Raw genomic sequence first — 14,790 nt, 5'->3', positions numbered from 1 at the left:
TACTGCTTCAAGTATTCCTTAATTGAAATTCTTTACCCCATCATTAATAATCTTCACAACATAAGTAATGAAAAGTTAAAGTTTATGCGTAAAGCTATATTATGTGAACTAATTATAACGCAACTTGAAGCAACAAAACACTTACTACTGTAATACTTCATTGGCGGGCTAAATTTGCTAAACGTTTTTGCTCTTGAAATAAAACACATTTAAGTCTATTTCTCGGGGTTTTCCTGGTTGCCGGAGTTATCTAAGCTCGTCAAGTTTGAAATACAGTGAGGATAGAAAATAGTAAAGGTACAAATTCTTTACGAAGTTTATGAAGCTTTTTAAAAAAGCTGAAAACAAATTGACCATTGTAATCTCAGATCTACAAAACGAACAAGAGACTGTTACTGGACACTGCCAGTATAAAAGTTAGAGCCCAGGACTTTTACCAGGCTTTATTGAAAATTCAACCTGCTCAAGCTCGCTCAAGTAAGTCGCCACATAGATTGTCAGACTGTGAAAGTTGAAACTGAGGATGATTGTAGATAGAAATTAAGACGCTTGTTTCCGACTTAGGCTTCTTTTAGTAAATGTAAACCCTTATAATCTGAAATATCCGCGGTCTTGAGTATTCACCATGAAAGAGCATCTTTTTAATACAGTCACTAATGGAAGTGTCTGTGAAGCTAAAAGAACCCCACTGTTCAGGTGAAAACACCCACTTGCCTTTACCTCAGCACATCCGACCCTTGTTATCAGACACGGTCATGGACTTAGTCCGCTTTATCACCAGGGTTATGCCCTCTGCTAAAGCCAACTGTTCTAGTCTCGGACATGCTTATATCTCTCCATCAGGTATTTGGAAATAGTTGTTAGTTTTTGTATTTAAGTGTTCATATTATAAAGTGTCGCATGGTATGTAAAGCCTTTGGTTTCATGTAACAACCTCTTTATTTCCGAGAAAGAAAGTACCAGTACCAGACTTTAATACAACATTGTATCCCCGAACATCTCATACTGTTCACATCCCACTGTTTATAACACATCGCTTAATGTTTATAACTAAGCGTTAATAAATCACCCTTTATGTTTTATTTATAAAAAGTTATAACTCACACTCATTTCCACAGAGCACAGCACAACAAAGTCACCGTCTTCTCGGGGGAAAGGCTCTCGATCTAGAGGTGCATCAGAGATTGCTTTGCTCGTATGCACTTTCTCATAGCATTTAATCACTTGTACTTATTGGTGAAAGCTTTCTTTTTATCCTGCAACACACGTGGTTTTAACTTTTCATTACTGATTAGGCTTTCTTCATTTAACTGCATATTTTCTTTGTCTTTGAAGTTATTTTCTCTGAAAAAAATTACTCAAGCTAGACTTTATTGATTAAAGTTTTTGCTGTAAATTTATCGTACTATGAAAAACAAATTTATTATTAATAAATATATCATTAACAGAAAATGTAAATATCTATTTATCCCTCAATCCGTGCAAATTGCAACTGATCAATATATTGCAAATCTTTACTGAAACCCCTAATATCAACATCAGCATCAATCAAATTGCTGCCAATTTATCGTTTATAAATACATACATAAAATGAATGATTAGTGAATTCAGTATTTTTGTATCCCATCTATCCATGTAGTTGGTCAATACAGTTTATATCCGTACTGTAACCTCCAATATTAAAGTCATCCTCAAACTTGGCCACGATAGCATCTAGCACGTGTTTAGGCACGACTTTATACGCCTCAATAGTACCGGCACTCCCTGAGGATCCTGCATATCTCTCTCCCAGATCAATATCCAGATCACTGAACACTTTATTTTTAACAACCTGATACGCAGTGCCAATGTCCTCCAGGTACCCGATATAATCATATTTTATCATGCAGGGCTGGGTCAACAAGAACCAGGGTTTCCAATGGTCGTTAAAGTTCTCGGCGTCAGTCGTGGCTAACATTGTAAGAAAATCAGTGAAGGTAATTGTTCCGGCTGCCTCCCTAACAGCTGGTTCATTCTTTACTTCTTCCCAGGTCCAGTCTCGCACTGTGAACAGGATCTTCTTGATGTAGTAGTAGTCGTCGAACCCTTTGAATTTAACTATTTTGTCTTTGTACGCGGAGTAAAGTCGTGTCCAGGGGTTCCTGATGAAAGCGAAAGTGAAGGCTCGTTGTAAGGAATAAAATTCTCTAGCTACTTCAGCAGTAAGGAGGCAGCACTTGGCTAGGGTTACGTGGGGTGCGAATAGTGCGTGTTCCATTTCTTCGCTTCCCTCTTCGTAGCCAAACTTCTCTTTGATGATTACCCGTTTTATGTTGGAGCTCGCTATTTTGGGGACCGTCACCTGCATAGAATTTGTTATAAGACGCGAGCTTGTTTAAACTGATCTGCTAATCAAAGCCTAGTTCTCAAACAAAGTATCGTTCACTTAATGATAAAACTAAGTTTATATTTATTCATACATTAGATCATAAGATCATGTTTCTAAAATTACAGCAAAATGCAGAGGAAATACAAAATATTATACTCTCTTACCCAGACGTAGTTCCTATCCACATCGTAAAGAAGGTGATGAGGAGCGATATCGTACATAGCCACCAGTTCAACCCAGTTGTTCTTAAACCGGTCCACCTCGCAACTCTTTGTAATCCTGTCGTGTATTCCACCCATGTCAAGAGCTGGACACTGTCCTACTGGTTGAAGCGGAGTTTGGGGGACTTGTGGGATTACTGGTTGTGGTTGATTCTCCAGAGGTTGTTGAGGAACAGGCTGTGGAATGTCACTCTGTTGAGGCTGTACGGGTTGTTGTACTAAAGTTTGATCCGGTTGCTGGATTACACTTTGCTCAGGTTGTTGAACTTGACTTAGTTGTGGATCTTGTATTACAGGTTGCTGACCGCCGTCAATTTGCTGGGGCAACGAATTTGTACTGTATACATTCGCTGAAGAAGTGGGAAATATTGAGCCAAGTGAAGCAGTCATGTCTAAATCTGATTGTTCAGTCCCCTCCTCGGTCACCTCTGAAAATGTCTCCACTTCTACAGATTTAGAGTTCATTCTGTTATCTGTGTGGATTTGACCTTCTTGGTATGATGTTCCTCGTTCTCCAAACGTGAGCATGTAAATGACTACCATCGCAGTTACGATAATGACGAAATATATGAGTTTCAGTTTGTAGTTGAGGATGGGAACGTTTTCCTCTTTTTTAATTACTTGGACCATCGCTAGAGTTTGTTTCTTTTCCTGGCGTGAAATTTATTTTAAGTTGTTGATGATTTAATAAGTTGTGTATCGAAGCCAATTGATTCCAGTATGACCAACACAAGGCAAACGATGATTTATATAAATTTGAACCGATTTAAACTAACAGTTAAGTAAGTTCCGAAAAATGTAACCTATAAACTTTTAACTAGAACACAGGTAGGTTAACGAACTAACAAAGTGCATATTGTAATGTGAGGAAATAAGAGGCAGATGTATACCTACCGCATTGAAAATTGTGCGTAGCGTGGGACAGCACATCAAAATATCGTAGCCTACACTCACACAGACTCGAATATATTTACTATTCGGCCCTTTTGAAGAACTTACACGATGTATTTGAGTTTAAATTCTTAAAGATCCCTCATCAAACCTGAGACCCAATTAAAAATTGTCCAAAGTTGTATGTACTGTTTACTAATGTACTAATGTACTAATGTACTAATGTACTAATGTACTAATGTACTAATGTACTAATGTACTGTGCACTGTTTACTAATCATATATTATAACTGGTACATAATTTTTTGAACAGGAGGTGATTCCTATAGTCTGTGTACTAATTCCCAAAAGCTGAGGTGGCAAAACAATTTTCGGCTCCGATCCTGCTAAATGTGATACCGATAGTAAAAATGCGCATAAAAAACCGACGGGAAGGATAATTCTGTCAGCGAGTAAGAGCCACGTGCGTCGTGCATGCCAACGGAATTACCTGTGAACATGGTCAAGAGATGAGCTAACCCCCCTAACCCACTTGTTTCTCCCAGGAAGCGACAAAAAGAAGGAGGCAGTAGAATTAGTGGCAGGAGAACCTGAAATTTACAAAGGAGCATCAGCTAGAAACACGTCTTATCAGGATATCGATCAGTTCTTCTCTACTCTTGAATCTTACTATTCAAAAGGTAATTTGAGCTGAAGTCTGAAATTGAGCTAATATATAATACATGTACAACTGGCGGTGCTGTGCTAGCATCGATAAGCACTTATTTAAGCACTTATCCGTACCCTATTATTTCTGCACGATTTTATTTTTAATCACTAGTTTACTTGTTTAAGTGAAATATTTGTGTTTATTGAATTAGCTTAACTTGGGAAATCAGTTCTACAATGTACATTGTACCCGGGCCCCAAACCAGCTCCAAACTATGATCTCCCAATTTCCCTCAGTCCCTAGCCACAGACCACGACTCCTAATAACATCGCACAACACACTGGTTATGAGCAGTTTATTGCACGTGTTCGAGGAAGTGTCACTACACGAGGTATCACTGACTTCTCTCAACGATCCTAACTACAGGAGTCTAGAGGAGGCTGCAGCCAGGGTAGGAGGGTGCTTTAACTTATTTAAATACTAATTTAACTTGTTTAAGTACTTATTTAACTTATTTAAGTACTAATTTAACTTATTTAAATACTTATTTAAGTACTATTTTAGCTTATTTAAGTACTTACTGAATTCTAGTTCAACTGTTAAATATTGTTCAGTAGATAGTTAGATTATCAAAACTAAATACTCCTAGATTTTAATTGAACTGTTGATATTGTTAATCATTAACAACAGTAAACAAAAACTCTACATAATATGCTTTTATTAAATATAAATAAGCAGATAACCTCCAGTTTTTGCTCTTACCAAACCAAACACGCAGATTGTGACGGGAGCTAGAAAGAGAGCGCCCAGTATCCTGTACATCCCGTTTATGGACGTTCTAGAGAGTTCGTGTAACATATCAGTGTGTAATGTGTTACACACACTCCTATCAGACACACTACCTGGGTGTAACATGGTGCTGATAGCTACACTTTCCACCTGTGATACACTGCAAGAGGTTCGTTACTGTTATCTAGTTATTGTTATATAGTTACTGTTGTCTAGTTATTGTTCTAGAGAGGGGAGGACTGGTTACAAAATTGAGCCTCTTCATCGTCCGGTTGGCACGATCAATTACAAGAGGCATGAAAATGAGCATGAACAAAAAGGGGCGAAAAATTAGGGAGGGCGCACGAAACTGTAACGGTAGGGTACTGCTCTATCTGCGTCATAGAAATTGACATAGTATTGAGAATTTCAAATGTTTTCAAAAACGAGCTTAATATTATGTTGCAAACAATGAAATTTTTCACATTTGAAGATTTACAATTTCTGATACGTAAATTGTAAAGTTACACTAATAGTTTATGATTACGACTGAACTGTGTGCGTCTCTTATTTAATTATTTTTCTATCAGGGTTCCCTGTTCAGTGATCTTTTCTCCGAGTCAGAAAGAGTAGATCTCCGTCCTCCTACCACTGCTAACATTACCAACTTCTTTACTCCTCTCCTTACCTCCGAGATAGCCAGATCTTTCAGCGTCACTTCTCAACATGGTCAGTTACTCGGTCATTTTGTTTGAAATACCATTAATTGACGTTATTATGCCCCCTGGCCCTTATTGTTACCTGTTGTTATGTCATTGCAGGAAGACAAATCAATTTAGATTCAAACTAAACGAATTCAAATGAAGCATATATTTTTGTTTTCGAATTGTGAAGTAGCTGATAAATTATTATTATTAAATTATTTATTATTAGCCAGTCAATACCCCAGATGAAACCATTGAGGAATTAGAGGAAGCGCCACCAGTGAAGCCTAAACCTCTGAGTGAGGAAGAAATAGCTGCTATCGAGAAAAGAGAGGTACTAAACATTCCACATCTTCTTGTAATACATCTGAGAACCCATCGCTAAGTACCTAAAATGTTTAAACACTAATCAGTCGTGCTATTTTTTATCACCCCGAATACATATATAAATATTTCCTTTTTAGGCTGCAACGCTAAGAGAGTTACGACTGTTCTTACGTGATATGGTCTACAAGTTGATGAAGGAGAGAAAGTTCTACTGTTTCTGCAAACCTGTCAACTTGGAGGAGGTAATCACTTATAACAGTGCTGTTATTGCTCATATCGTGTTATTGTATCTAGGATAGCGAACGGAGTCCGTTAAACGGACGCTATAATTAATTGTTTGACTTTGTATCTCTGTATAACTCTTTGATTTTGGCTTTTATGAATAAATTTTGTTAGAGGATTCCACTGGCCATCCCTAAACCTGTGCACACTTTTCCAAGGTGTCAGATTATTTGGAAGTTGTGAAGAAACCTATGGATCTGGAGAAAATACGTGAGAAGATTGACTGTATGGAATACGACGCTGTCAAGTAAAAAAACCTAATATTGTTATATCTGTCGTTAAATATGTAAATCTAAAACAAGCTTCAAACAATGTTTGTCCCCCATTCTTAATCTCGAGCCATTTCACTCTGTAACCCTATACCTCCATATTCACATTCCAGAACCTCTAACTGATCACGTGTGTTAACCCAGAAATGATAAAAACCCACCCTCAGGGAGTTTATCTGTGACGTGGAGCTAATAGCTGAGAACGCTATAGAGTACAACCCTGCTGACGACCACACTGGCAGACAAATCCGTCACAGAGCGGCTGAACTCAAGGACTTCCTTCATTCATTACTCGGTTTGTGCTTTTATAGGTGGTGATATGTCACCTTTTTTCACGTTCTTACAAAAGCCATGATAACAGAAGTAATGATGACCAAGAGAATGATATCTACGTTAAAGAAAATAATGTTGAAACTTTTGCAGCTTTTTAAGATTCTTGTGTAATGAACTCTAGGGAAGAGAATAGGGATTGGTGTAAGGGCGAGTGGTCTGGGACCGGAGTCAGGGGTAGAAAATTAATGTTTCCCGTTTTATCTAATAATCATGGTACCCATGTGTACACTTAGATTCGAACTCACCGAATTTCGCGCGCCGGGTTAGTCCATTAACAATGGACAAGTGAATGCTAACGAAAAGTCCGTTTTGTTGTACTACCAAGCATTTAGTTGTCCCAGTTTTCAATCTTAAAATCTTAATTTTTACCTGTTGTTGTGCGTTCTTCAAACGTCTCAGTCTCTGAAGTTTACATTGGCATTATATGGTTACACTTACTACAAACAAGTACAAATATCACGTGAGTATTTTTGAAAGTCCCGACGATAATGGCCAAATTCTCATTCTCAAAAATTCTCTCTGGGCTGAAATAATAGACTCAGGGTATGGAGCAATCAAAATGAATGAATCATGAATTTAAAGCTGTCATAAGCACGATCAGCTGATTGATCATCACCCATAGTGCAAATGGGTACACATTTCAATAAAACATCTTCAATTATGCTATAATATGTCAGTAAGAACCATTGATCGCTTGAAAGAAGTTAAGTAGGAACGTCAGCAAGAGACATCTCATTATTATCAATGTCTCTAAAGTAAGGAGGTTAAGACTTCAGTCGTTTATGCTTTTATGGGAATCGAGGGAATTTTGTACTTGAATTCCACGGCGATTCGAGTTCAAACAACTGGACAAATTGATTTAACCATTTTTTCAAACAACTATTCGCAAATAACGATCACAGAACATGTCTACATACTCATAGCGTTTCAATGTAAAACAGACAGTTGTTCAAATGAATTAAATACATCAAAATGACTCTTAGAAATAAGAAAACTGCAAAATTATGATCTTTTCTTTACTTAACGCAAAAACGGGTAAAATGGACTGTTTTTTGTTTTTTGTCATTGTTTTTCTCAGTCTCTGTCCAGCTTATAACGCCCACTTATCGTTAAACTCAGAAAATTGTATCTTAGTTTGACCTCCATAAGGCAAATTAGCCCAAATTAGAGAAATCTAAGCAACACCGATTGCTGTAAGGAGAGATAATATAAGCAAATGAGAGAGAGAGAGCTAGCGTTGGTATTTTTCCCAAATATCGGTCGCATTGACCCATAGTTGCAAGTAAAAAGATTGTTCGGCCCCTCCCAGGGTGTCCTCCACGAAAGTTATATCGTAAGTTATATCGTGTACTCTAAGATCGATCGTAACTTTACGATCGCGCCTAAAAAGTGTCCACGAAACATTTTGTAATCTGAGATCATGTAAATCAATTTAATTAGCCTCCGGAATCTTGTCCACGAAACTCAGTTCAAGGTTGATCGTAGAGCAAATTGTTTTATCACGTGACGCGGTACATTGACCAATAGGAGATTCGCAACACAAGTTAATTCACGCAGTCGGAACGCGCAGCTCTTGTATAACGCCATTTTAATTATAAATTGAACTCGTTTTGCGTTCTGTTAATAGAATACCCCGAACAGTTGTTCCTGATATACTGTCCAAAGCAAGGGTTTCCACCTTGCTGAGAGGGGGGGCTGAGCTGGCGCCACCACCAGTCTTTCGCTGCTCCTTTTCAATGTTGCGAAGCTTGGACCTAGCAGAGCATGAAGTGTCGATCCATTTCTTCCTAACATCCTTCCATTCTCTGTCTCCTTTACCGTTGATCGCGTTCACCGACTTAGTTATTGCTAACCACAATTTCTCCTTTGCCTCGCTGGTTATAGTAGGCGTGAATCGGCCTTTGATAATAGCTGTATTCTTCCCCGCTTCCTGCATAATAACTTGCACCTCCTCCGAGGTGAAGTTCCGTGCTCGTTCCTTCTTGACAACTGCAGTTACGGGCTCCGCCTTCTGTTTCTTTCTTTTCCTTTTCCCTAGTGAGGCATTGATGATGGTTATCGGCGGGGTTATTCCATTATCCGAAGTAGTGAGGTCGCCATCTGATGTAATTCTAGCGAGTTCAGTGTCTAAAGTAGCGAGGTCAGCGTCTAAAGTAGTTAGGTCAGTGTCCAAAGGAGGTCCTGTCGAATCCGATGAGATCTGTTCAGTATTGGATGAGGAAGGCCGGTCTATAGGATCAGAAGGTGGAGTAATAGCGGTAATATCAGATACGGTCTGCATGATGAAGGTTGATAACTGATAATTATAACAGAAAACAAATTTGAGCGAAGAACGGGCGGGCGGGATAGATTCTGATAATCCCGGCTCCTGCTGTTAGTTTTTTCCCGCTTAAATTACCCCGGCACAGTTTCTATAATGGACAGAATTTTAAACGTGTGGACTTCACTATTTTATGTAATACCAGTATTTAATTACCGGAGTTAATTATTTAGCTCTTTCCATTCATATACTCACTTTATCGTCTATCATGAGGCATGGTTTGTAGTTATTATCTCACGATCACCATTTATCCCCTTATAGTAGTTTAATTTCCTCATGTTACTTTGCTAAGTACTTTTCTCGGTAGCACATTATACAATTAGATCCATTTTAGACCTTCTTGACTTTAACCTCATGGTTGTTGCACTTAATTCTAAATATCGACCTCTAAGTTGATCGTAAGTCCCTAAAAGTTGACAAATAGGTGTCGTGAGTTATATCGTAAGTGGCCATTTCTACGATCAACCAAAAGTTCAACTTACGATCAAATTTTGAATCTACGATCGCGTGATTCACCTCACGCAACCATCACGCTCCTTATTTGGGTTAATAAGGTGGTAGTAGGATATCATATGTAGATCGTAAAGTTATATCGTAAGTAGCTAAAGTTCAATCGTAAGGCTTAAATCGATTAACGTTTCGTGGACAGATTGATAGTAACTTTGACAGTGGATGTCTCACGATCGTAAATATTACAGCCTAAGTTTGATCGTAACTGTTTCGTGGAGGACACCCAGGGAGACGAAATACCTTTGTATAAGTCATACTGTAAATTGTGAAAGATAGTTGAACGTGAGATTCTTACTTCTTTGCTTTAACTAGACTAATGTGCAGCACAAATCCCTGGCTAGAAAAGCTACCTAATCAGTCCCCACTCCCCAGCGCAGCATGTCGAGGAGATTGTGGAATATATGCTACAGCTATAATCATCCCTAGATAGGGTTATTCAGCATGGGTTATTCATGCTCATAGTCTTGAGATAGGGAAAGTGCATGTTAGAATTATGTGTTAGTCTTATTCTCAAGTCTGTGCTTAGACTGGTTATCATGAATAATCACAGCCTGGGTCTATAATCAAAGAATGATTAAAATGTGATTATCATAGTCTTGAGCCTTGGGGGCCCTTCTTCACACAGAACTATATCCACCATATCTCTGAACTTCAAGACAAAGTACACAATTCTATTAAAACATTTTCTTGTCATCAACATTTTCAATGATATCTGAAATCAGAATGATATTTCGAGTGATTATTAAAATTGACCCGAACGAAAACACGTGAGCACTGTACTAGAACCACACGATACCACACGATAATTTCATCACGTTTAACACATCCCCTTCAGACACTGAACTAGATGAAGATTTTGCCACCCTTTGCGAAGAAATCAAGACTGCTAGAGCTGCACGGGCCGAGCAAAAAGAAACAGAGTCACAACACGGAAGGTCCAGAACTGAGAGCGCTAGGAATTCAGGTACACTGTACTGACTAAGAGATATGGAGCTTATTGTTCATTTTCTAGTTTGCATTAATTAATGTAATCATGGTGTGTATACGCTTATACCCATATCGTGCCAAATATTGACAGGCTGATTGCTGTGCTATTTGAGCATATGACTGACCATAGCTTAGGCTCAACTCTTCCAACGACTATAACTGTCCACTTATATTGTCAGCCCACGCCGTTTACGCCGGCGCCGATAAATTTAAATCACGCCGCTTTTCATGTTGAAGCTCTACATGTTTTCATCATTAGACGTTTATCAAGTATTACATTACTATAGTAAGTGATAGCGGGATGTAACTAACAGTACTGACTCTGTTATTAACAGGACAGTACCGGGGGAGACACAGTGTATCTGCAGAGGAGGACAGTGATCAGATTAACGGCACAACTTCTCACCCTCAGGTACTTCACACACACTTCACAATAAGGTAGAAGGGGGAAGATAGAGGGTGATAACAAGGTTGTTTGCGTAAATAAACATGTTAGGATGTAAAACGTGCCAGTTCGCGGAGCACCTGGGGACAGTGGTAAAATGTGTGACCAGATACCGTGTGATCTATCAGTCCTGGCCTAAAATTCTGAAAAATATTACAAATATTTGACGTATATTAATTATTACAAATATTTATTGCAACCCCTGGCCCCATTCCGTCTCAACCTTTAACCGTTTCGTACCACCCAGGACTCCCACAGTGCAGATTTGATAATACAGCAGATAGTGGAACTATTAAAGACAGCCGACATGGACCACATCATTCGTTTATACACTCTCATATCTCAGGTAAAATGTTTTACTTTGGTTTATGTTGTAAAAAAGCCACTCTCAGCTTGTTTAACCTCTAGTTAATCTCTGTATTAATGACAAATGCCAACTATTCAGCCCTGGTCATATCAACTCTAATAGCACCCATTGCTACTTCGTAAACATTATTATTGAGAAATCCCTTTGGTAAACTACTTCTCGGACTCGCTGTGTATAGTTATTATATCATAATATGTAGTTAGGTTACTATCCAGTGAAAACATGTAATGAAATAACGAGACTTTCAGATCTCCTGAAAATGAACACTTCTCTTGTACAGATCTACGGGAACTTTATCGTATTAGTAGACCTAAAATCTACCAAATACTGAATTGGTTTGTAAAATTTCAAAAATATTGGTCTTGATTTGAACCAATGAACCCTTTCAGATTGTGATAAAGAACCGTTCAAACAAGAGCATGACCAGAGAAACCCTGATTGCAGAACACATTGAACCCGTGTTACACTCGTTTTCTCAGACAATCTCCAGTACTGAACTTATATACCAGGGTCCTGGGTAATGTCACAATATCTAATAATTCAGTTGATGAAACTTTGATGCTAATTGTTAACATAAAACTGATCTTGTTCGGGTATCGGGTGAACTTTTTGTTATCCTTGTAATTGTAATCTGTCAGCTCAATTTTTAAATTTTTGGTTTACTGTACCCTTGACGACGCATATTATAAACGAGTCTCATGTTTTTATATTTAATTCTTATTTAAATTTTTAAGTATTTTGTCATATTTAAGCAAATCTATCAATTACCCGATTAACCGTACGATATCATTTTGACACTTAACGTATATATACTAAATAATAGAAATAATTTACATGGCTTTGCCTTTCAGTTTCAATATTATTAACTGTTTACTATGAATTTTATCCTGTGTATAATTAAGGAGCAGGATTATATAATTAGGAGTATATAATTAGGAGTATACAATTAGGAGTATATAATTAGGAGTGGTGCTTTGCAACCTCCTCAATGTGTATAAGATGGATGTATTGCTGTATTGGTAATAAGATGCTCTATGTTATTGTTTATAGTATACAATTCTAAACAACCGTGTCTAATTCTTTGCCAAAACACACATTTAAAAAATGTTATTTTCAATAATTTGACGAAAAAGTAATTTGAAGAATTTTGTTGCTGATTTTAAAATTGAACCCTAGCTTGGGATGTTCCCCAAATGATCAGGTAATTTGACTCAAAGATTAATCCTTTTTTATATTTTAATTTTAATAGAAAGTAGCGGTGTGATATTAATTAAAAGGTGAGTTCGAAACGTTTCACAAAATATTGAATATGAAATACAGTAAAACTTCTACAGGATGTACCACAGGAAATGTGACTTTAAAAAAAAGGTTTTTTATAGAGGTTTTACTGTATGGCAAATGTTAGGTAGCTGCCTCGAAAAGTGGTTTGGTCCAAATTGCAATTTTATTGACTTAAACATGAAAAGTTACCATGTTATAACGTGGCCCAAACGTTTACACATTGGGGAAGATTTCAAATAAAACGACAGATATTAAAATGCAAGGCAATTAATGACAAATTGCAATTTTACAAATTGTAAAGACGTGTAAAGTTGTAAACTAACACATGTGTTCGTGTCTGCAGATTCCATCAGGACACAGTGTCGTGCCCCCAGGACAGCCATCTTCTCCATCATCATCTCCACCATCAGTACACGCACCACAGGTCCTCTGACAGTGATCCTTAACAATGTAGGCGTTTACGCACCAATCCTTGATGCAGTTTGGGTCATTATCTCTGCAATTAGGATTAGGATCAGGTCGCGGACCAGTTGTGGGTCGGGCTTTGTCGTCGTCCACTATTCCAGTAGGAACTAGACTAGGGTAACTGCTGAAGTTCCACAGATGACAGTTGTGGTGGTTTCGTGTAAACTTCACGTATCCAGCATCTCCCCAGTATTCACCCCAAGAGTTCTTTACCAGAACGTAGTCCTTAGTGTATCCCACTGCAGTAACTGCATGGTTAGGATATCCCCTGCACGTCTCGTCTTTCAAGATTCCATTGCTGTAACTTTGGAATCTGTCAGTGACCTGAAAGGCAACAGCAAGAGATCCGTCTGCCAAAGCATTGATATTAGACTGCTCACTTCGTTCAACTGCAACATTCCCCCAAATCTTTGCGGCGATCATGGCATCAGGCTTGCTGGAAGCCTGGCAGTACTCGTCTCGTTGAGTGTATGGGTAATCTGCTGCCCTAGCGAGGCGTCCTCCAGCTCGAGCTGAATATTCGTAGGCATCCTTCATCCAACCTCCCCTACACCCATCTTTCCTTCCTTCGTAAACACAGTCCAGAAACTCTTGCTCAGAGAATCTCTTCAGAAATCCAGCTACTCTAGCGTACCTTGTCTCCAGACCACCAACTGCTCCGAAGGTCCAGCAGGATCCGCATGCCCCTTGGTTTCTTACAGCGGTCACTTTACCTTCATCAGTCCACAGTTTTTCATCTGGGGTCTTATCACTTTTAAGCCCAGAGTTTAGTTCAGGGAGAGGGTTTGGTTCTGCACCGGTAGCGTTAAACCCTAGCCATGATTGTTTCTCGGACTCAGTCAACGCAGAGAAGAAGTTGAGAGCGAACTCTGCCGTCTCTCCTTCAACAGAATTTTCCTCTGCCACAAACTCCGCACTTTTTCTGAACAGTCGGAATCTCATTCGATCTTCAGCTGCTTGAAAAGAGAGTTGCTGCTCGCCTTTAAAGGAATTGTAGAGCTTCAGAGTTTCCACGGGTGATCGTAGAATTGCTTTAAGTGGGGACTCCTTAGCCAGGGCAGCTCCGGCAAGGAATAGGAAGAAGAGGATCTTCATTTTGTCTGCAATACTCGAACGTTTCTGTTGGTCTGTAAATGTAATGATATCTCACGATCTAGCTCGACCCTTAAATATGTACCCTGATCCAGCCAGATGGACTACTAATCAAGCAATTCTCACTGTAGAACAATGCAAGGGTGTTAGGTCCATTGACGTCTCCTGAGTTTTATTCCTTAAACTTCATTAACGCTGTACTTAATATGTTTCCATTTCATTATGATATGCTAATAGTATGACTAATATTTTGGACTGAGGGTTTGTAAAGTTAAAGTATATTTTTTCATTGTAGAACCCGTGTCTTCGCGGAGAAAAAAGACGTACAGAAACAGCTGTCAGCTCACAGCCGTGTAAAATAAATTTACAGCAGCTCTAAAATTAAATTGATGAAAAGCAGCAGACTCTCTTTGTAGGGTATTTGAATGGAACACTCTTTTTAGGTACAACTTCCCATATCTTAGAAAACTCATCGACCATGATTCGACAAAAATTTATTGACATAAAAAAT

The 14,790-nt window shown here is 38.5% G+C and overlaps 3 protein-coding genes across 4 annotated transcripts in view; 1 reads left to right on the top strand and 2 right to left on the bottom strand.

Annotated features, from left to right (window-relative positions):
- LOC134822825 (ATPase family AAA domain-containing protein 2-like) overlaps positions 1-12,506 on the top strand; it is a 32,362-nt gene extending 19,856 nt beyond the window's left edge. Inside the window, exons 13-27 of one of the 2 annotated variants that reach the window (XM_063834090.1) lie at positions 369-477; positions 697-843; positions 1,119-1,172; positions 4,026-4,160; positions 4,426-4,580; positions 4,908-5,087; positions 5,488-5,626; positions 5,847-5,935; positions 6,066-6,170; positions 6,369-6,457; positions 6,647-6,774; positions 10,478-10,606; positions 10,965-11,041; positions 11,322-11,420; positions 11,831-12,502. In XM_063834090.1, the coding sequence (XP_063690160.1) occupies positions 369-477; positions 697-843; positions 1,119-1,172; positions 4,026-4,160; positions 4,426-4,580; positions 4,908-5,087; positions 5,488-5,626; positions 5,847-5,935; positions 6,066-6,170; positions 6,369-6,457; positions 6,647-6,774; positions 10,478-10,606; positions 10,965-11,041; positions 11,322-11,420; positions 11,831-11,962 (1,767 nt within the window). In that variant the 3' untranslated portion in view covers positions 11,963-12,502. Of the gene's footprint in view, positions 1-368; positions 478-696; positions 844-1,118; positions 1,173-4,025; positions 4,161-4,425; positions 4,581-4,907; positions 5,088-5,487; positions 5,627-5,846; positions 5,936-6,065; positions 6,171-6,368; positions 6,458-6,646; positions 6,775-10,477; positions 10,607-10,964; positions 11,042-11,321; positions 11,421-11,830 lie in introns of both variants that reach the window. The other variant, XM_063834091.1, reaches the window with a different exon arrangement.
- On the bottom strand, positions 1,554-3,308 carry LOC134822826 (uncharacterized). The gene is made up of 2 exons (XM_063834092.1): positions 2,533-3,308; positions 1,554-2,341 (listed from the first exon to the last, which is right to left on the bottom strand). Exons 1-2 carry the CDS (start codon positions 3,217-3,219, stop codon positions 1,628-1,630), a joined length of 1,401 nt encoding a protein of 466 aa, XP_063690162.1. The 5' UTR covers positions 3,220-3,308; the 3' UTR covers positions 1,554-1,627.
- A 534-nt stretch (positions 12,507-13,040) lies between the features above and the next one.
- LOC134823621 (digestive cysteine proteinase 3-like) lies at positions 13,041-14,282 on the bottom strand. The gene has a single exon (XM_063835153.1). It carries the CDS (start codon positions 14,280-14,282, stop codon positions 13,041-13,043), a length of 1,242 nt encoding a protein of 413 aa, XP_063691223.1.
- Between the last annotated feature and the right edge of the window lie 508 nt (positions 14,283-14,790).

The sequence above is a fragment of the Bolinopsis microptera genome, chromosome 11, assembly GCF_026151205.1.
Source record: "Bolinopsis microptera isolate Bmic1 chromosome 11, MBARI_Bmic_1.0, whole genome shotgun sequence".
Taxonomy (NCBI): Eukaryota; Metazoa; Ctenophora; class Tentaculata; order Lobata; family Bolinopsidae; genus Bolinopsis; species Bolinopsis microptera.
Note: the sequence above shows the minus strand (reverse complement) of the source record. Positions and strands in the feature narration are given on the sequence as shown.